The sequence below is a fragment of the Ixodes scapularis genome, unplaced genomic scaffold (genome assembly GCF_016920785.2).
Source record: "Ixodes scapularis isolate PalLabHiFi unplaced genomic scaffold, ASM1692078v2 PGA_scaffold2__306_contigs__length_199485367, whole genome shotgun sequence".
In the NCBI taxonomy this organism is placed as follows: Eukaryota; Metazoa; Arthropoda; class Arachnida; order Ixodida; family Ixodidae; genus Ixodes; species Ixodes scapularis.
In genome coordinates, this window is record NW_024609857.1 from 90,317,870 (window position 1) to 90,340,637 (window position 22,768).

Here is a 22,768-nt window from a genome sequence, read left to right on the forward strand (position 1 = left end):
GATGCTTTAGTCAGCTGGCCAGCCAAAAAAGCTACATATTCTAAAATGTTTTCATACCTTGGGATTTCATCAACCTTAGCTAAAGTGCCAGCCACAGGAACAAGCTATTTCCGAGATAAAGTACTGTAGAATGTCACCAAGACTGTGCAGTTTTGCACAGCACTACACAACACAATGCACAGTTCTGGTGACAGAAAACGTTTGTGCAGCCATTAGTATGACACAGCTTATGGAAATACTTGTATTGCCATGCTACAAGACATCCAACATTAAGGAGCTTACAAAGGGCAATGACACACACGGTTTACTGCACTGCCTCAATCCTTTCAAATTTTCATAACTACAGCTGGCTTCCTTTCTAACAGTCTGCCCCTTTTGGTGCTGAAGTCACACAACCACATGTATACTGACAGGCCAATGCTTTTGGGCCGTTGCAATGCCTCCCCTTCAATGGATTTGATATGCACAACAAGCTCTGGTGGTATTCAACAGTGCGTGAACACAAGAAAGGACGATTCCTACACCATGCACGGGCAGAGAGTGGGAGGGAGGAACTCACCGATATGTACTAGATAGAGGAACTTGGAGACTCGTACCCGTATCCTCAGCTTCTTGCCGGACAAGTCCGTGCCCACCTTGTCGTCCTCAATTGCATAGTCACCCTTGCACTGTACCACTATCGTGACCGTAGAGTCGTCCTGCGACCACTCGTAGCTGCAACAAAATATGTGAACGCAGGGTTGAAGATCATTACAACATATCTAGGGTTATGTGTTTCCCGATAAATCCCAAGAACTCCGGAAAACACTTGCCGGTAAAATATTCGTCGGTTCGGACTTATTTGATAAAATCTGAATTTTAAAATTACAATGTCAAAGAAAAAAATATATATAAGATGGTATTCTACAAGTTAATTTTGTAAGAGCACAGGGTCAGTTGTCTCGAGGGAAGGCCACCCCAGTTTCCTTTCAAATCTTAGACTATTGACGAAAAGGGATTTTATCAATCATCTCGTCAAGGCTCCTTCGGGACAATTGGTCATTGATTGTACCTCCAGGCTAGACGAGGAGTTGTGTTCTTTTTTGACAGTGAAAGCTATGAACCCCTAGAATTTATGGGAGTGGGCAGTGCAGCTGAAGCTTCAATACATTATTTTTTCTTTATTTGTTTTGCAGGTTCACCGTGGTAGGAGGCAGAGATAAAGGCGTGGTACCTGACAAAGCTTTTGCCCTATCAAGTTCAGTAGCTCAGTATAGTTAAATAATAACAATTCACAAAACATCACATGACAATTCTACGAGATAAATCAAAGCAAAAAGAGAAAGTAAAAAGCCATACATTACTTTAAAAAATATACCATAAGGAAACGTCAGTAAATGTTAGTCCTGTTACAACTAAAAACAAACCCAAAAACTAGAATATAGTAATGTATATCTTGGACACGTGAACATCATACCATAAATTCAAATAAAATTATTAAATTTTTTTTTATACTTGCTATACATAGAGATTATGTTCTTGATGCAATGCACTATCTAGATGAAAATGCAATTTCACTGCCAACCAAGAAACTTCTGCAATCATTTTTAAAACTAAGAAACATTTTCTTCAAGTCAATGTTCAAATCCATTCTATTAGAATTTTTGTTGTTTGAAAAGGTAACACTGGTTGTAAACTTTTCCTCCCTTCATCAGTCCACTGCGTGCAGCCACAGGGGGAAGTGGTGAAATAAAATGGGGAAAAAACCAGCTTCCCAGCGATTACGAATAGGAGTTTGGTGATGTTAAAATACAGATGTTTATTGAAGTAGTAACGCCTTTAGGTATAAGAGACTATGGCAAGTTTTGTGGTGGGACAGTTAGTATTGCCAATGACAAGGTCACCAACGGCAAATTTAGCTGAACAAATATCTCTTCATACAGGCGAGTTCTTACGAGTTAGCGTAAGTTCATGTCCAGATACTGTCCATTTTTATTTTGAATTTCGGAAAATTAGGAATGCAGCAAAATTAAATTTTGAATGCAGAAGATTTTATAATTTAACCAAATAAACTTTGATAAAATCTGAATTGTGGGCAAAAAGTAAACTCCAAAACACGGCCTACGAATTTTGCGAACAATAAACTAATAAAAAACCTCACTCTTATGATACAAGTCAATGAACCTACAACGTACCCTAATATCCTGAGTAAGTGCCCAATCAAAATTTTAAAAGAATCATGTAAAACTAAGGGATTGGCACTCCTTAGGTTAACAATAAGAAAAAATATGTCCATTTTCTGTTCTCCAAATGTTACAAAATTGGGGGGTGGGTACGTGCTTATCGTGGAATGCGCGGATGCTCAGTATTTTACAATATATCAATGAGAACGATGACAAAATCCTTTTCAAACGAGCCGAAGAACGACCCAGTTCTGGCTCCTACACTGGTGGGCTATACATAGTATGGGAGGTAAAATGGACCCGAGACTTTACTAAATTTGTTCTACTTGATACTGTAGTATTATGGGTTGTCTCAAGTATGAGGGCTGATTGAGAGGTAATGAAACTGTTCCTCTTCTCCGCATTGAGGTAGATGGGCAGTGTTGTGCAGAAGTATGTCTGTTAAGGTAATACAGTTCAATCCACTTATAATGACATAATGGTTATAATGACCAGTTTCTAGACTAAAAACGCTCAGTTTCTAGTCCAGATACAACAATAATTGGTTATAACAGTTGAATTTTTGGGTTTTCTCATTATCGGTATAAGTAGATTGCACTGAACATCCATTTGTCTGAAACTAGAGTTGAACCGTTATAGATATAGACTTTAGCATTCTGTTGCAGCAAGCGTAGACCGCTTAGTATACGTGTCATTACAGCAGATGACGAGACGTGCTTTTGAGAGTATGGCACAGGTGCACGATTGAATTTTGCCTTAACAGGGTGGTAACTGCACCGTGAAACACTTCATACAGCCCTAACTTATCTCCACATGAGCGCTCGGCATCTGCAACACTGAAAAATAAAAACAATAACAAAAACAGCGCAGAAATAAGTTTTCTTTTATGGCACTCCGTGCATTCACAAGGGCGTCCATCAAACCATTCTGCCAATCTTGGCCGCGAGGCAGCTAGGTAGCTGCTTCGTCTCAGAAACGATCACATGGTCGTGTCGCAGCTGGGTCACAACCATAGTCCCTCTCCGGTGCACCACTCCATGGGGGGGGGGGGGGGCCAGTCTCATGGGTGCCAGGCACACTGCTCAAGGACCCCGTTGCCCCGGAGGCTGCCGCCAAGCCAAAGTCAACACAGTTTACAGTGAGGTGTGCGGCAGCTGCGCACCCCAGGTCTTGGACGAACTGATGTACCTCAGTGAGGACGACCCATGGGACTAGTGGTGCGTGCGTGCGTGTGGGGGGGGGTCTCCAGGCCAAACAAAGCGACGGTGTTCCCAGCAGCCTAGCCGTATGTCTGAATTCCGGCGTACTTCGATTTTTAGGAGAGGGGAGTATGGCGCTCCGTGCATTCACAAGGGCGTCCATCAAACCATTCTGCCAATCTTGGCCGCCAGGCAGCTATGTAGCTGCCTCACATCAAACACAATCACATGATCGTGTCGCCGCGGGGTCGATCGGGATCTCGAATTCGGTCCCCTACATGCCGCTTTCTCTCCTAGCCACTGGATAGCGCTGCAGGCGCCCCGTGGCAAGCGAGGAGAAACCTCCTCGCCCATCGATCGATATATACTCGGTGGGTCAGGGGACGAGAGGCCTCTTAGAACTTCGGACGAGACCGAGACGCAGGCAAATGGGTGGCGACCGGATCTAGGATATCGTGGGACACGAGGCCTGGGGGCCTTCTTTGTGTTTAGCTTTCGGCTTAATGTGAGTTTGTAAATATTTGTGTAATGTCGCTTGTATTTGTAGTTTAGATCGAGTGTTTTGTAGCGTTGTGTTTTATTGTACCAATAAACGGGGAGCAGAATCTCGCTCCCGTGAAAGAACCAGGCTGAACTCGGGTTGTTGACGGACCACGTGGGAAACGGCGAGTCGGCGGCGGTACGCGAATCCTTACACTTTATATGACGAAGTGAGCAAAGCCGCGTCTGCTGCACTGAAAGTGATGTCACCAGACATTTTTCTACATTTGTTTGAACTGTTTTTGAAACATTTTAGCTAATATATAGAATGTGAAGAATGCCACATTGAAAAGAAATAGATAATCAGAACTTTTATTCACCAAATTCCGAATAAAAAAGTCACTCATTATTTTTCAATTGGCCCTCGTAAATAACTGAGACTTTGAAAGACACTTCTCAATGTGCAGTAAAAGCTTGAAAAAATGAAGGAAGCATGTCTAGGGTCGGCAGCAAAAAAAAAAAAGCAGTGCTAGACATACTTGGTAATGACGATGTATCTCAACACAAGCTGTTGAGATACTTAAGTACAGGCTTTTCACTTGAATAATGCTTTAGTTATGTAGCAATCTGAAAGTTTCCAAAACTTCTTTTCTGAATTAGAATTGGCTAAAGATTAAATATTAGGAAGTTTGTCCTGGATCAAATTAATAAAATCTCGATTCAACAAATGTGAGGTTAAAAAACAATCTTTTTTCTAGACTTTTCCCTTTCCTTCCCTTCCCCCCTCCCTCCTTAAAAGAAGAAAAAAAAACACTCCTAAGACATAGTTTTGGGTATGACACCCCGTCTTGTTTTAAGAAAGCAAGATGTCGGGGTGAATTATAACTTTTTGAGCCCATACTCACCTCATAGAAGGCCTTGATGACATCTCTTCACTTAAATCCGGATTATCTAAAAGACAATAATAAATAAAAAACTGCAATGAACTGCATACACACACAGAATATTTGGAGCATGTTGGCCAACATGCAGCCAGACAAAAAAGAGTTTGCAGTATATGCATGTCATTGTCCCTAACTGCAACCTGTTTTCGTGTAGTATCATTTTCAAAAGTAAGCCTCTTATAATAAACAAATTCCATGCATATACTTTCCTCAGCACCAATGGAAAGCCAATCAATGTGATATATAGGAAATCAGCAAATAATAAGGCAACAATAATGCCCACAATTAAAAATGCAGTAAGAATGCAGGCGAGCTGGTGGAAGGGAATAATGTCATAAAAATACAAGAGAAAGGGTTTTAATGAAGGTCAAAAGAAGAAGATGCAAGAGAAGGAAGTTCGAGGCAAGCCCCTTCCTGTGTAATTTTCCTTCCATTTTCAAAGTTTTTCTATCTCTTTTATACCATCAAAAATAAAATCTAGGATTTTGATAATGTGAATGTCATTTATTTATTTTAATAGAGAGGAGAGTGAACACCTGAGAATAAATGGCAATTAAATCAAATAAGGGTGCTGTTAGTAAGAGTTTGTTTACAAAGAACAGCATCGCTAACTGCAGCAATTGAAGAAAGAAGGTGGTAGCAACCATGTGATGCTCGAGGTATAAATGAGATATTGAATGTGCGACTATTAACGATCAATATGCCAACCTCTTAAATGTGATCAAGACGAGCTGAGTGATAAGAGGGTTCAAGGATGAGTTTCTGGATGTCATGCTCCACGCTCCCGCACAGTCCACGTTTCTGAATCCATACAATTCTGCCTCGTCATTCACTTTTCGTAAGTTCCGACGAATGACAACACACAATAATCTTTTGGGAACATTTTAAAAACCCTATATAACATGTAGAACACGTTGTCATCCAAAAGAAGAGGAAGTCAATGACATTTTTAGTAAGAGGTCCGAACCTGTAAAACGCCAGTATGTGTTGCCATAGCCAGACCCCCAAGAACCACAGATGAATAAATCCTTCAATATTTCATCAATGAGAAGTATCTTCGATTTCGCCTGCTCCCAACCATATACCATCCAAAAAACAGTGACTTTCTTTTGTGCCCTTCAGTTCAGAACAAACACAACCAATCAGGCACAGGTGTAAATAAAATTAGAATAGCACATGTTCTGGACTGAAAGCAAACCATACCTTCAGAAACACCAGTGTCGCTTCGTTGTAGTCTCTTGAAAAATGGTATCCTCGGCACCACAAAGCTAGCTGAGGATGAGATAAAAACTCAGATTGGTATCTTTTTCACATCGCCAATTGCCATGTTATTGATGCCAATAAAAAAAACATATGCGACAATCCCATGTCTGTAATAAAGTCTGAGTATGAACCCCCTACAAAAAATTAACAGTAGCAGCTAATGCTTACCAATCTTGAGTCTACACCAAGAAAGTATTGAATCAAGAACTATGTGCACAAATGAGTGATATACAGAATACATAGGCAGCAGAATGAAGGCTAGAAACGAGAAGAAAAGTGGGGACACACATTTCCGTATGGAATTGGCAGGCGGACCCACAAGCCTCCCAACAAGACACTTTTCCAACATGGACTCGAAATTCACCCACTTGTGCACCTGTGAAAAGAGAGTTTACACAGAAGAACGACTGAGATTAGCAAACAATTATGATCAAAGCAACAAAATACTAATTTTGTTTTTTTGTTTTTTCAATTTTGAGGTTTTTGGTTTTAGAAACTAATTATACACCCTGACACTAAGTTTAATAACCATATGCCAAATAGTTACATTGTTATAAAAGATTTTCAACACATTGTTAGGCAGTAATGGAGTGAAGGAGTTCAATGTTTCAATGTATTTTTCTCAGTTCCACTTTTTGCTGCAATTTTCATACGAAGGAATCTTTTGTTCGAAGGTAAAAGCATTCCGATACCACAGTCAAGATGTTCCTGAACTGAAATTTACTGTAGAATAGGGCTATCTACTTTATTTTGTTTTAATTTGAAGTCATCATTGAAAGCAAAACTATGTTTTCAGAAATTGACATAGGACAGATACGCATATCATATTTTGAGGTAATCACTCTTCCTTAAATATTTACATTGAGTTATAAAAACTAGATAACACAAAGTTCCACATCTCCCACTTTATATTCTAGTAGTCAAAATGGTGCTTACTAGCTTCATTTGCATATCATAGATTTTTTACCGAAGAATGACACATCTTCTTATGCAGGTATGTAAAGTTGTCCTAAAGAGCTGAAAGTTTGCACAGTTCATTTACATCTGACGTTAAATCTCTCCAGCAAATTTCATTCCGATCACCTGAGTAGCTCAGAAGTTAAATCTCTAGCCAGTGTCCCCCTTAAGAGCAGACAATAGCTTAATGTATGCAAAGTAGCTGCTAAGGAGCACAGGGTGTTTTGGCTAGGTTGTGTCAAGACCAATGCAGCATTGTTCACGGTCCTATTGAGGAAGTCAAGATAGTTTTTACGATGTGTCGGACTAATTACTGCAAATTAATTAGCTAACCTTTTAAATATTAACTTCTGAGCTACCCTCCAATGCAAAAGTTGTAGAGCGTGCTGAGAAAAGTCCCATTGTGTCCTTTTCACCGAGGCAGCCTCCGTGTGTCTTATCACAGTTTCCTAGCAGGTAGCAACGTGGGAGCAAAGACAAAGATGCAATCGAGTGTTAAACATATTTGGGAAAACATCAAAGATGCTTCCCATTGACGGCAGCAAATGTCTTTAGAAAAACTACTATACACTTGGCAATGAAATGTACTTGAGCTATTAATGGCTAAATGTACTATATATAAACATATAGTGCAAGAAAACAATTGTCACTTGTGAATTTGAGAGCCTAAAATTATATTTCTAACAGCCGGCTACGCAACATACAATGAGAGCACATATTTCAGGAAGACGATGTCAACTAAAATGCTCCTAGAAATTCAACAACTGAATGCAAGAACCTAAATAAAGACTTCTTGCATATTTTGAAGAAAGCAGCTGCTTGAACACAATAGCAGGAAGCAAGTTAGTACACATACCCAGAATACCTCCCTCGTCATCTCTGCCCCCAAATAGGAAGCAGGAGCGAGAGGTTTAAATAAAGTTGGTCGAACCACCAGAACCTGTCTCGACTGCCGTACCTGTATGAAGAGGTCAGTGGCATCCTTTCCAACGCCCCTCATCAGCTCTTCCTCTCCACCAGGATGGAACTCCATGTACGGTGTCACATTGTACACCCTCCCTGAAGAAACAGGAACCCTGATTAGCTTTATTCTGGCTGAGCCAAACTAAGAGTGCCATAACCTCCCATAACTCAAACAGAACTGATTAGCCATATTAAAAACATGCCCTTATGGTGGCAAATCATATCCTCAAGATATATCTCACTGCTCCAGGACAGTGAACGGGGAGGAATCTCAGTCGGCTCCCAGTCACCGCGGCTGGTGGCCAAAAAAGGGCAATTTTAATTGGAAAGGCCACGCCACAGAAAGATTGGGCATGAGCGCTGTGTCACACTCAAGCACGGCACTAAAACGTTCGAGCTTGAGAATGGGTCCAACGATCACAGTCGCGGACTGTCTCAGAGGTGCAAAAATTCCGCTTAAGATGGTGCTACACGTCTCCTAACTTCTTTGCCCGGTTGGTATGGCATGTACAGCAAGCACAGGATGTGCTTGAAGCTTCTCAGCTTTCGAGGAGTAAGGATATTTAGATGCAAAAGCATTCAAAGCACACTTGCCAGCCTATCTGGTTTCAGTTTTGACTTTGCATGGTTTTCTAAGTAAATAAAAGACCCTGATACCAAAAATTAATTGGGTGGTGTCTTAGAACCATATATTTGCTCTGTACAAAGAAGAAAATGACGTTCTGGGGTGGCAGAGAAATTTAAGATAAAAGTAAAAATGAGAACCTGTGACCTAACGCTTGCAGCTTTTCAGAGTGGCAGGCAAAGAATGAATTGCTGGACAAATCAGGGATGCCTTCAGTGCTGAGAGGTGCTCTTCGCATGGCTTAGATGCAGAAATAGTGCCCATGCAAAATGGGCTTCTATAAACAGTCATTTTTTGCTTTTTATTATGTCACATCCAAAGTAAAACAAGTTCTGAATTAGTATCAAATCAGTGTACATTTATGTTACCACTACTGTGTGATACACATGAAAGACTCCAGGCTAACAGTCATACCGTACTGGCCAAATTGCTTACGTACGGTGGAGAAGCCAGACACCATTTCAAGGTGGTCTATTAACTACCCGCTGTCTAAACCTTCATACAAAAAGTTAAATTTTCCATAGTAATGAGAGAATTGTCATTATTTACACAGCATCAAAAATATTTGACAGTTGTTCCGTTTGTAGCGTGTAGCCATAAGTGTCACGGCGGGCTGCCCCGCATAATGGTCACAGTCGCCGTCATATCTATTTTGGCTCAGGAGAGCCGCGGCATGGCCGAAAGGCAAGTTAGCCGTGCTACAGACGCATGATGCTCCACGATTAATGATGATGCAATTGCATTGTGAAGATGAAAAAAATTGGCAGCAGCCTTTACCTCTAAGGTTCTATGATGCATGAAATGCAGTTTTTAAAGAACAATCGTTTAAATTTGTTTAAAAGACATTAAACAGTTGTCTGGGGGAGTGAACATGAACCTATATGTTTATCAAATTCAGTTGGGAAATCGGCACCACCTGACCTATGCACCAAGTCAGTTTCCCCGCTAAATTTAGCGGGGAAACAGATTTGGTGCATAGGTCACGTGACGTCAACTTCCCCGGTATATTTACTAGTGGAAAAACTGCAGGTGTCTCGGTCATGTGACGTGAATTTCCTCTCTAAATTTAGAGGGGAAACTGAAGGTGCATAGATCATGTGACATCAATTTCCCCGCTGAACCTAGTGGGGAAACAGAATTGATCTATACAGGTCACATGATGTCGGGTCAAGCAAGGTAAACTTTCCCGCTAAATTTCGCAGAGAGATTAAGTTAGAGTATAAGTCAGGTGACATCAATTTTACTACTAAACTTAGCGTGGAGACTGAATTGGTGTATAGACCATTTCATCCTCCCTCGCATGGGCGCTGCCATCTTGGAATCACGTGACGCGGCAGCCATTAGGTTGCTTCAACTTGTTTTCCGCTCCCCCCTCCGCGCCTCGGCGGATGCGCTGTATTTGTGTTTTTCGCCGCGTTTCACCGCGCTTTCTTGACTTACTTCGGCAACTGTAATCCGATACGTCTACTCGACGACTAAGACATCATGAGGGTTCAAAGGTCCTTATGACAACTGAGGTTTGTTTACTAATAGTGGTGGAACATACGAAGCCCGTATATGTATATCGAGCATTTAGGATCGGAAGGCGTCAAAAATAGTCAGCACAAGAAGGCTATCTGTATTTAATGGAAGTATCCTTTTTATTCATAATATATCAAAAACAGTTTATGTCGATTATGTGAGGTGGAGGAAATAGACAACAAACGTTTAACTTGTATTTTATCTGAGGCTAGAAATGTGGGCATGTCAACTTCAGGCGATTTGCTTGTTCATAATATCACACCTACATGTGTATGAAGTTCTCAATCTTTGTTTGCAGTGTAAACATTCGGTTGGTCGGTTTACTTATGAAGTTTAAGAAATTTGTACCATGCTCGCTCCCATTTCGACAGTCATTTAAGTGATTTATTAATTATCTTTGGATAACAAGATCAATTTACTTAATTTATTTTAACACAAAGGTTGGGACTTCCCGTGTAACTGCCACAGACAACTTGAACAAAAAAATAATGTCATTTCTATTTCAAAATCCAAACACAATTTTGGTACGGTGCATGCGCAATAATGACAACGCTTTTTTTTTTTTTTGCGTATGCCGTTTTAACTTTTGTTAGTATCTGGGGTCCGCAACATTTGGCGCAGGGAAAAAAAAAGCCGTCTGCATAACAATCACCCGAGTCCAGGATTGTCGATGGCGGATAGAGATTTACTTTTGGTGGCTGGAGACGGCGAAATTCACAACGCGAATCTGTTCAAACAAATAAATGTTTGTTCACACATGCCCGTGAACTGGTGCCCAGACTAGAATTCAGCCAAACTTTTCAAGGTATTTCTCCTTCTGCGCCCTTTAATTTTATTTGGCCAATTTTATGGAAGACAAATGCCAGATTTAATTTGACGGGTCAGTCACTTGCATAATATCTTCAGTAAGCAAATGTTCACATAAGAATAATTTATTTCCTAGGGCAAATATCGCGAAATGCTGCTTACGAGTACTTTAGAAGGGCTCATAATTTAAGAAATTTCCTACTCGGCCTGTCAAAATATCCTCGAGTACTGAATTTAAAAAAAAAAAAGAGGCTGAGACGATGCTACTTGTTTATATAAATTATCTACGTCATTACACAATACTTTTTTAGTCCGCAAAGTTCACTAAAAGTTGGGTTCCCACGGAAACCAAACAATGAGTAGTAAACTCGCAAGTTCATCTGTTCTGCCCGATTCAGCACATTGCTAATCAAGCTGTCGATATGCTTCTTTACATTCCCGTGTTGGTCTCTTCATCAGCTATAGTGTCATCGGTTCTTCATCAGCTATAGTATCATCGGGTACGGCCGTAGACGATGGTAAAACTTCCCTGTGCATTAGTCGGGCGTTTCGCAACCGACCATAGGGCTCATAATTTAAGAAATTTCCTACTCGGCCTGTCAAAATATCCTCGAGTACTGAATTTAAAAAAAAAAAAAGAGGCTGAGACGATGCTACTTGTTTATATAAATTATCTACGTCATTACACAATACTTTTTTAGTCCGCAAAGTTCACTAAAGGTTGGGTTCCCACGGAAACCAAACAATGAGTAGTAAACTCGCAAGTTCATCTGTTCTGCCCGATTCAGCACATTGCTAATCAAGCTGTCGATATGCTTCTTTACATTCCCGTGTTGGTCTCTTCATCAGCTATAGTGTCATCGGTTCTTCATCAGCTATAGTATCATCGGGTACGGCCGTAGACGATGGTAAAACTTCCCTGTGCATTAGTCGGGCGTTTCGCAACCGACCATAATTAGCTACATCAGAGGAGTTTGTAAAAAAGCCCGCAATTTAGGCTCAAAAAGGCCGTAGTCCTCAAAGTGGCTCAATGTCACTGTTTCATAGGTTGTGTGCTACAAGGAAAATAATTGTATCACCAAATTAAGCAAAAACCACGTAAAACAGCAACATAGCCGCATGCACGTTCAAACCAAAACCAACCAAATTGAAGCAACCTAATGGCGCCGAGTGTGTCAGCGCCCTCTATCCGCCGGTGAGGCGACTACTAAAATGAAAAGGTCTATAGGTATTGGGAGGTCAGGCCATCAATTTCCCCGCAAAATTTAGCGGGAAATGCATGGGCAGACGAATTGACGATCAAAATCTTGAGATCGGGGTTGTGGTTCTGCTAAAAATCATTTTGTGCTTTAAAAGAAACGGTGACTACGGTTAAAATGGAGCTTGTGGGCTGAATATTAGAAAGGTCATGGCAGGCTTCACCTTTGAGGCAGATCCACGCGTCGTCCCTCCGACTGTGCCTGGCCAGCTCTTCGGGGTTCACGTCCAGCACTTTCCCACCAACGCCAGAGAGATTCGGGTTTGCGTGGGTCAGCCGGATCCAGTCCATCAGCGACCGGCCCTGACCCAGCGACACCTTCACACGTCCTGCTCCCCAGGATAATGTGTGCACGCTTGTCAGGACACTCCGGCGTGTGCAGGACGTCTTGTACAAACTTTCGGTCATTTGAAGAATCCACTGCAAACACCTCCGTGTCTCCATGTTTGTTACAAAACAAAATTATTAATGAAATGTGGACGTACAAATATTCACTACTTGAATAAAATGAAACTGCAAAGAGAAATGCAGTAAGCGAGCAAAATGAGTTTTCAGTTTCTTCGAACCTACTCAGTAGGAAACAGCAACATTTAGGGCAGTAGCAGTAGCGAATATTGTCCCTACAGGCTAATACAGACTTAACATAAGATACCGAGCATCTGCCCATTTAACAATAAGTGCCCACCCCTCAATTTTTGTAACATTCATAAAATACAAAAAAGATATCTTTACGTATTGTTTACCTATCCCCATCCCCCAGTTTTACAAGATTATCTCCAACTTCTGAGTGGGTGCTTGCTCAAGATTTTACGGTAGTAATTTCCACTTTTTTAAGTTTTTTTTTACCTTGCTCCTCCCTCAATCTTCTTCCCAGAAGGAAGGATATCTTCCCCTCTCAGTGGAAAGCATGTAAAATTTTGTCCTGCTTCCTTGTAGCTTGGAAGGGGTTGGATGAAAAGGATACAAAGAGGATTTTCCTACTTGCAGAAAAGTGAGACTAGATACAGGTCTTCAAAGTTTTCAGTAACATTTAGTGTACATTTGAGAAATTTGTCCCAATTTACATGACCTTTAATACTTGGTGCACCACATTCAAGAAGAAGAGACAGATTTGGTGAAACGCTTGGCAGTGAATCTGAAACTAGCCCGCAGCTGCTTCATGAATAATGCCCACCGTAAAGGAGCAAACCTAGTCACTCCTCTGTGGCTGTAAAACTGAATTGTCCCCAATGCACGCTGTATGGTGTGCAGGCCACTCAATAAATTATTTCTCAGAATTCTGGAGGTAAAACGTGCCATGTTTGAATTCTGCATGCCTTTTCTCTTTCGGTAACAGAAGTATAATTTTTCTAGAATACAGCTGAATTTTTTAAGTTATCTTCTCTTCAATGCCCAAAAAATATTACTTGTGGCAAGAACTGCTCTGATGCTACACCCTTCTAGCCAGAAAGGAATGCTATGTGTGATAAAAAATTGACTATCAGAGACCCATTTCTCCCAATGAAGCTGGAGACAGTTTTGTCATAGGGACATGTGCCCATAAGATGCTAAAAATCACCATTTCTGACAGGCCCGCAAGATGGGAAATTGAACAATTTGTTTTCAGACGAAATGAATCTCTCGCAAGTAAAACTGCATAAGGATGTTAAGTTGAGGAAACATTGAGCCATCTTTTTTTCTCTAAGAACGGTGTTTCAGTCAAGTGAACACTCATTGATTGTGCCGCTAATACAAACTATTGGGCTATAGGTTAGAAATAGCAGGACAAAAGCTCTCGGCTTGTCACAATTTGTGATTTCCTCCTCTAAAGTGCCAGCTCGGCTAAAATGGAAAGAGAGGAGGGCTTTCTGAGAGGAGTTCGACCCGCCTTTATGGTGCCTGGAACGTGCCTTAGACTGGCGCGTTTGGTCTCCTATTCCACCCATACAACAAGAGTGGTCCTTAGGCAGCACCAAATGACGTCACAAACGTCAACGTGTCATGCTATCGGATGTCGCGCTCCCAATGGTTAAGTCCCGCGAAAGGTGCAAGTGTCGCTGTCGTCGCAGCGTCCCAATTCTCGGCTGCCGAAGCCTCCCTGGACCGTCAAGCTAGAGGGCGATCTGCAGCAGAACAGGCCCCTGTCACATCCACCGCAGCTGTCGTGACACCGGTGGGACCGCAGCCGGCGACGGCGTGACACTCGTACGACGACGTCATCAAGCGGAAATTGAGGGACCACTTTTAAGGACTCCGTAAACACGCGAGTCGGAGACACGTTCCAAGCTTCGTACTGCTATTCTTATCCTGCAGCAGACCATAGTCGGGTGAATGTATCAAGAACACAAACAGGGCTACGGACGAGGACAAGTAGAAGGAGTGGACGGGACAGTTGCCATACGCTTATTTTAATTGTCCTCGTCCGTGGCGGCATCATGTTCTGGACAGTGCCTCACGAGGGTCGGCCCGAGGAAACCGCAAAGAGGCTCCCACCTGATCCCGTGGCGGACATGGGTCCCGGGGAGAGGCTGTTCCCACTCATGGCGTCCTCGTCCTGAGCGGCATGCCCGGCTCCACTGCCGCCCTGGTTGCGAACCTTGTTCCTTTTGCGAGAGCAGGGGACGCAGCGCTCCAGGGACCTCGACGCGTTGCAACCCAGCTGCACACAACAGGGACAGAGCACGTTCAAACACGCTTGTTGCAAAGACAAAGGAGGGTTTATTTATTTATACATTCATTTATGTACTCCCTCGGGGCCCCGAGGCATTAACAGAGGGGATTTGGTAAGAAAGTCTGAAGCGTACACAAAAACAGGAATTAGGTGGGTAAACAGATAAAAAGGAAATATACTTAATCAGAACACGCACCGAAATGACAAATGGCATCTTTAAATTCGGCGTTCTCAGAAATGCTGGCAATAAGTGTGGGAAGGTGTTTCCAATCTGGTGATGCCATGGGTAGGAAAGACTAACAGAAAGGAACACGATGACCGACAGTGGGGGACGCCTGCCTTATTTTGAGGATCGACACGAGACGGGATGTAAGGTGCGCAATACTGAAGAACGCCAAGCATTGGGAGAGCGTAAAGAAAGAATTGAAGAATTTCAATGAAATGCTCAATGGTTTTATCTACTTCCTAGGATGCACAAAGATGGAACTGGATGAAAGAACCACCGTAAAACACTTTATAAAGTGCAGCTCCAGTCAATATTTTTTAATTTGCAATTACGACTCTTTTCAGCTAAAGCAGTGCCCTTGAATGACACGGTATAATTTTTTTTTAAATATTACTGTGTGTAGTTTTATAAATACCACTGGCTCAAACTTTGGTTTCGGGCGTCTGCGGCAAAACCGAAATTATCTGCTAGAGGGATGGCAACACTGATATCAGTCGTACGGCCGCAACATGACGTCACAAAGATGCTTCGCCAGTGTTCCTTCACTAAAAACTAACCCGCCTGCCGCCCGCTAAAGAGCAGCTGGTTGCATCTTTAAAATCGGTTTTGGTGGAGTATGCGGCTTCACTTGGACGCAGTAATATTTCGACTTCAATCATAATTCGTGCCACTATAGCGATACCTGTAATTTATTTTGGTTTCGTTTTCGACCGGAGTTGCCCTTTAACTGGTCACTGGAAAAACATGAGCTGGGCTATCTTTTATACTAAAACAGCAAAACTTTATAAAAAAAAATTATTGATAAACACGGGGGCACCCGCTTAAAGGGGTACTCCGCCGATTTCTTCATAGTCCCCGATTTGCTTGAAATTTTGCTAAACTCGCCAAACAAAGAAATTCATTCCGTGCAAAGAGAAGAAAGTTTACTCCATCCCCTTGAGCTGTGGCCATCAATACATAGGACAGACCGGCAGATGCACCAATCACAGACTCCGCGAACATCACAACGAAGTTTCTAAGGCCTCTCCAGATTCTTATCAGCCCATAGTCATACATGCCCGTTCGTGTTTGCGTTGTCATCCCCTCTTTGATGACACAAAAATCCTTGGGGGGCATGACAGCAGATTCGGCAGGGAAATCATAGAATCATTCGCCATGACCACAGCAAAAAAACAATGTGTCAAACCCTTCCCTCCTGCTGACGAAAACTGAGGTTGAATTTTTAAAATCCGAGATAACCCTACCACCCTGACTTGCACTTCGCGTGTTTTATCTTTCCTTCTCTCCCCTTCTCTCCCCTACTCCTACTGGGTATAGTCAGCTGCTCGCTGTTGAAAGTTTACTCGTCTGTTGCTAGTTGAAAGATGTAGTTGTGTTGTCCCTGTTTTAATTGTTTATTCTTTCTTCATCCATGATCGCCAAACAATATCGCCAAAATAGTATCCCAAATATTAGGTCAAAATAATTTTTTTTCACCAAGTTATTGAATTTACAATTTTGGTCATCACCGTGTTTTTCAAACTGAAAGTCTCTACTGGCAACAATGAAAAAGTGACGTCATTGGAAGTGCAGGGGTTCACTCTTTGGACTGTAGAATTTGTTCCCAACTGATTCGAAGCAGTTTCATGGTGTCAAATGAATGCTTTGGAAGCTCGCTCCAGTCCCCGCGCTCCAGCACGGGACAAATGATTGGCATATTCTATTTTTTAGACTGCTCGCCCGACTGGCAAGCTAACCTTCCACTGACGTCACGGCCCTGAAAAGGGCGGGTATATTTGAATGTTTGTTTTTGCATCATTTTCATTTGCCGATTTCGCAATAACTATTATGAATTTCACGATACTAAATAGCATACCAGAAAGGGCAAAGGCCGGGGAGTCAGAAAATATAGTTAGTTGAGGTAGCTCAAAAATCGGCGGAGTACCCCTTTAAACCACAACATGGGAAATGATAGTCTGATTGATAGCAGATTGCGGACACGGCGAATTCGCGTTTTACACCGCGATAAACACGTGGAAATTCGCTATGAACTCCTGTGTCACGGAAAAGGATACTGCGGATGCAGCAGATTCGCGCTTTACGGTGCGATAAACACGCAGAAATCGGCTACGAACTTATGTGCCGCGGGAACAGATATCGCGCGAGCAGATCGAGGACAAGAAACGCGGGAACTCGCCACGAACTCGTTTGTCACACGCGTACCGGTATCGCGGATGGCGCGGTATATGTGATCCCTGTCGGACATCGCGTGATGGCCGTCGGACACCGCGTGATGTCCGACGGAACTCGGCCGATGTTTTCCAAATTTTTATGTTACGGATATTTAACTAGAAAAACGGGGTGGGCAATCTCTCGGGGAAGGGCCGCGGGCGCACTTACTGGATTCTACGGTAAGCTGTTCCAGGGGTGAGACAGGTGAAACAGGTTTTGAGCAAGTTTTGCAGCAGAAAAATCTGGATTCTGGAGCCGCTTACGAGCACAAAATTCTCGTTTTGGAGCAGCAGCAATTTATTCATTTTGGAGCAACTTTGAAGCACAAAAGTCTACAGTTTGGAGCAGATTAGCAGCAGAAAATCTTAGAGCAGCTTATCATCAATTTCAATCGCAAGAAATCTGATATAAACCACATAAATCAATTTTTCTTTTTTAATCGTTATTTTTGTCCACCCTGGTTGTCATCAGCGCCGATACGCACCGAGATAAAATATAAAAGAAATAAAAAGAAACGGAAAAGGCACCCGTGAGTTTCATGCGCATAGATGAGAACAGGAAACACAGGCTTGCTGCAAAGTTAGGTGGGCACCAGGTACCTCAAGTGCCTCAAGCTGGTGCCAAAGCGCAATTGTAGTGAAAAACTTGTTAAGGCGGTGATTCGAAAGCATGAACAGGGAAGACACGGTTTGCTACAACCAGACATCGATCGGACGCTCGTAGAAAGCACGTGCAGTTAGAAAAAAATTCCCAACAAAAGTGAGTCCCAAAGTAAATAGTGAATTGGTAGAAAACCTATGAGCATCACATGCACGCTAAATTCGGGGCTGTGACCGATTCATTCGATCGCTATTGCTCACGCGCTGGCAGCACGTGTATAACCGAAAGTACCCGTATGGAAAACTTTTATCTGGGCCATATCTGGCCATATCAAACATTATATAATTATATACGGCCTATATACAGCCTTATCTGGCGTATATACAGCCTTATCTGGTGTATATACAGCTTTATCTGGCGGCCGGTTTTCAATAAATTAAAAAGTTTAAAAAATTCTTTGTTAGCAAACTGTGAATGACTCATTGTTCGCGAGCTAAATATTAGCACAAATAATCCCAAAATTCAGCTTTAACAAGCTTAAGTTTGAGATTATTTGTGCTAATTTTCACGAGGATTTTAATGTAGCTTAATTATTTCAAAGTGTTAACATTACGCCCGAATAGACAATTTGCTAAATCCCCCAAGCGCATCGGCCCGTACTCGAGGAATCATGAGGACGGTGTTTCTTCAGCTGCCTAGGGATCGAAATTTTTGGCCAATTCTATGGTTATACAGTTTTGAGTGTAATTGAGAGTCACCCTGAACAAGTGAACCCAAGTACCTGTCATACCACTTTTAAAATGTCCCGCCAATGTTAGTACTGTGCATTCCGTCCAACCTTCAACCTGGATGAGCTGCAGACATATCTCTTTCATTATTATCATTCTCGTACAGCTTCAAACATAGAGATCATACATACTAACTCTAGAGGAAAAGGTCCGCCATTTTCCCATGCATACTGGCAGCTTCAAAGGCGCTGATATTAAGTTAGAAATGCTAAAAATGCTATAAACAGCTCCACCGAATCCGAGCTAAGTCCCGGTTTTGATTGTGGTGATTTCTCGGCTTTTAAGTAATTCCTGCTAAAACAACAATCACGAGAATGATAATATTGTAAGAGATTTCGTCGGCTCAGCCTGGTTGAAGTTTGGACAGAATGCACAGTATCATAAACGCTGCCATTGACGAGAAATATTAAAAGTGATGTGACAGGTCTTTGAGCCCTATGGGACGCTTGTTCAGGGTGTACTACGAATTACACTCGAAACTGTGCAACCATGAAATTGGTCAAAAACTAGCGATCACTAGGGAGCTGAAGGATCACCGTTTCCATAATTCCTGGAGTGCGGGCCGGGCACTTGGGAAAATCGTAGACAATCAAAAGATATAAACTGCTGATTTCAGGCTTGTGTTCTTGAGATATGCCTGGCCAAATCTGGAATTTTCTTACTTAGCCATCTGGGATTTCCATACTTGGCCAGTGGTCTCAGGTTATATCTGGCATTATGAGGCTATATCTGGCAGATACACCATATCAGGTCATATATGTGGCCAATTTCTGATATGGCCATATCTGAAATCTTCAGATCTGGCCAGGTATCAGGTTATATCTGGCATTACATCATATCAGGTCATATATGTGGCCAATTTCTGATATGGCCATATCTGAAATCTTCAGATCTGGCCAGATATAAAGGTTTGGTAAGGGTACTCACGGCGACGGCGCCGTCCATTTTGACCAGATTACGGACACGAATGAACAATTACACAATGGAGGCGCTCAATAGCACTTTTAACCCTTTCATGCATCACGTCCACACATGAGGAAAGATGTTTTTAGTTGTTTTTTTTTCTCAACAGGATATGTTCTCATGCCTTGCCTTCCTGCATGGTGTCCTCAAATGACGACAAAAAAGCTTTCCTAGACGGCCAACAGATGGCAGCATTTGCCGGGTATCGCACAGAGGGCATTGTACCCCGTCTTCATTCATGGAGAAGCCATATGCAACAGTTCGTGAAAAATAATTATTTTTTACTAGCAAAACTTTGTATGAAAATTGAGAGGAAAATTGTTTTCAGATTGTTCTAGACACACTTTATGTATTAGCAATGAAAGTCTTGAGATAGTTTCTCCCGATTGTTTCTTTTGATACCCGTTATATCTGTCCTCAAATAGGGACACCATGCAGGAACACTGCTTCACTCTCATTCCACTTCGCGGACTTTCCGGCATTTGCGCGCGAAAAACTGAGCTACGATGGCATATTTTTTCTTACTAACTCTTAAGTGTCTTTAGCTGAATGAAAAGGTCTCGGTAGAAGTCCTCTCCTCTGCAGCCGGTGAAAAATGGGCCAAGCATGACGTTCCACTTGAGAAGAGGCTTGACGATGGTGCACGTTACCCCAGAAAAACGACTCGGAAGAATGCGCAGCGCTGTCGCAGTAAGAACTGTCGCAGCAAGACGCGGTACATCTGCGGGCGTTGCGATGTTCCCTCTGCCCTGAGTGCTTTGAAGAGTTTCAAGCCTCGTGAGATGTTCACTTTCGTCTTTTTTAGCTGGGAGCTGCTTCTTTAGCATTGTGGAACGGAAATGAAACAATATTAACGTGCTTTAGCCCGAATATACTCATTTTTTTTATTAAAATGACCATTGCACAAATACCAGAAATTGAATCACTTGACCACTGGAATGCACGTTGTCCTCAAATGAGGGCATGTAAGTTCTGCTATTGTAAATAGGGTTGAATTTTTTTAGACATTTTTTTTACATCATTGGCGGTTCACATGAATGCCACAACACGGTATAAAAAATTTCTGACATAGTGATATTAATTTATGCATGAGAGGGTTAAGAAAAGGTTTACTCTCAAAACGAAAGAAATACTTAGGTTTGCTCATCTCGATAGCCTGTGCGTCGTACCTCCCGCGGCCAGACAGCGAGACCGCGTGACTGCGCACCGTTAGCATGCAGTCACAAATGACAGCGGAAAGTAGTAGGAAAATTGGGAAAAGAACACGTATCATAGGTATAGAAGGGTACTACAGCTGAAATCTTCGAATTCGACGGTTGCTTGCGCCGCCCTGTACCGGTGCCGTGTACTTTACTACGACAATATTGAATGTTGCCAACGATGTTCTCGTCTCCCGCTAAATCTAGCACCGCCGCAAACTTTTTTTGTTTTGTTTTTGAGTTACTTTGGCGCAGTGTGGCGCAATTTCGACCAATTTCGCGATTTTGGAGCAACTAGGCGCAGAAAAAACCGCAGAGCATTGTAAATCAGCTAGAGGCAGGCATGATCCTTTGGATGAAGTGTCATCCTGGTTTGGCCAATTGTGTAGAGTTCACACTTTTTTAAGCAATCCGTGTCCTGGGAGATATAACAGGTTAGTCCAGTAAGAATATGAAAGCACATCTGTGATTAGCTAAATAATTTATAGATTATATATGTAGATGCGCCATCACGCAAAAAAAATGTAATAGCATGTGCGAATAGTGAATTTTTAATTAGAGGAGAACTCAAAGCAAATTGTGTTTTTCGCCGAATATTTTGTAATAGAATATCGAAGGGTTTCTTACAGTCTTTCACTACCGCATACCATGCTTAAATGAAAATTCAGCTGAACTCGCAAAGATTGTACCCAACCTTCCACTCGTCCACTTCTAGGGTCAATTAATTTTAATATAACTACATGAACTGTGACATGTAAAAGACAGATTCTGTCGCCACGATTATAATCAAGAGGATTTATAAATCTGCTTGCTGTACGCAAATATTCTTTCTTCTAAATCAAATATATATAAAAAAAGAAGATAAAAAGAAACGAGCATTAATAATGAACGCGGGCGGTCATGCCGTCGCTGCCTAACTATAGGTATTCTTGCATAATCGAGGTGGGTAAGCCTTGTTGAATGTGTTTCTTAGCGACTAACCGTCCACAGTGGGGAAGCAATGCCCACTCCAGGGGTCCCGCAGGCTGCATGCGTATTGCTTTCCCGCAGTGCACAGTTGCTCGGTGAGAAGCGCACTCAACGGGGCTAAACTGCCGCGATCAACACTTCGAAAATATTGAAATTCACATCGAAGCGAATATTGAATAGAAAATTATTCGAAACTTCTCTTCGAAAATTCTAAATATTCACACAACACTATAAATCTGCCAATGAGAAACAGGAAGAAGCGAACAATGAAGCTCGGCACATACCAATACACGAGTTTATGATCAGTGACATCGGTTGTGTCCAAAAGCCATTTGAAATTATTTGGTTATGTGCCCCAATGCTACACGGAACATTTGTAACCGATGGAGATACAGAAGAGTAGGCTAACCAAATCGATATCTCCGACTTAGCCCTCAACGAAAGCCAAACGTACAGAAAGTTTAACGAGGGAAGCTTTAGTGCAGCTCCCAATGATTTCTCGAGGGAAGAACCTATAGGCCAGCACTTTCCTCCAAATGGAATACTCGAACCAAAGGCCATTGAAAACTCTACTCACTGAACGCAAAAATTTCGAGAGAAAACGAGAGAAAAGGAAAGAAAAAAAGAAGAGACAGAAAGCTTCAGAGTTTGCCTGTGCAAAGAAAGCACACTCAGCTCGCAGTCTTTGCTTTCGATGGCAGCGCTAACGCCGGGTTCGATAAGATAGAAACGACCACTAAAAGAGCGGGGAGGGGAGGCGCGGTCGGTGGCGGTAATTCTCGGGAGAGTAGAAAAGTGAGAGTGGAGAGAAGGCCGCAGGATAAAATGAGGACGTGAAAATAAACTCCAATTGCGGGGTCGTTATTTTTAATACGTTAGGAGCGGAACAGGAAGGCAAAAAAGAAATCATGCAGGGGAAAAAGAAAAGAAAGCTCCCTCATTCTACATACATTCTTTCACGTGGTTGAATCTCCCTCCTTACC

At 42.2% G+C, this 22,768-nt stretch overlaps 1 protein-coding gene across 1 annotated transcript in view; it reads right to left on the reverse strand.

Moving 5' to 3' along the window:
* Positions 1-22,768, reverse strand: part of LOC8040729 (cytochrome b5 reductase 4) — a 96,879-nt gene that overhangs the window by 38,205 nt on the left and 35,906 nt on the right. Inside the window, exons 2-8 of the mRNA XM_042291949.1 lie at positions 14,652-14,817; positions 12,344-12,508; positions 7,964-8,064; positions 6,337-6,424; positions 5,989-6,057; positions 4,747-4,792; positions 560-714 (exon numbers count right to left, since the gene is read on the reverse strand). Coding sequence (XP_042147883.1) covers positions 560-714; positions 4,747-4,792; positions 5,989-6,057; positions 6,337-6,424; positions 7,964-8,064; positions 12,344-12,508; positions 14,652-14,700 — 673 coding nt within the window. The 5' untranslated portion in view covers positions 14,701-14,817. The remainder of the gene's footprint in view (positions 1-559; positions 715-4,746; positions 4,793-5,988; positions 6,058-6,336; positions 6,425-7,963; positions 8,065-12,343; positions 12,509-14,651; positions 14,818-22,768) is intronic.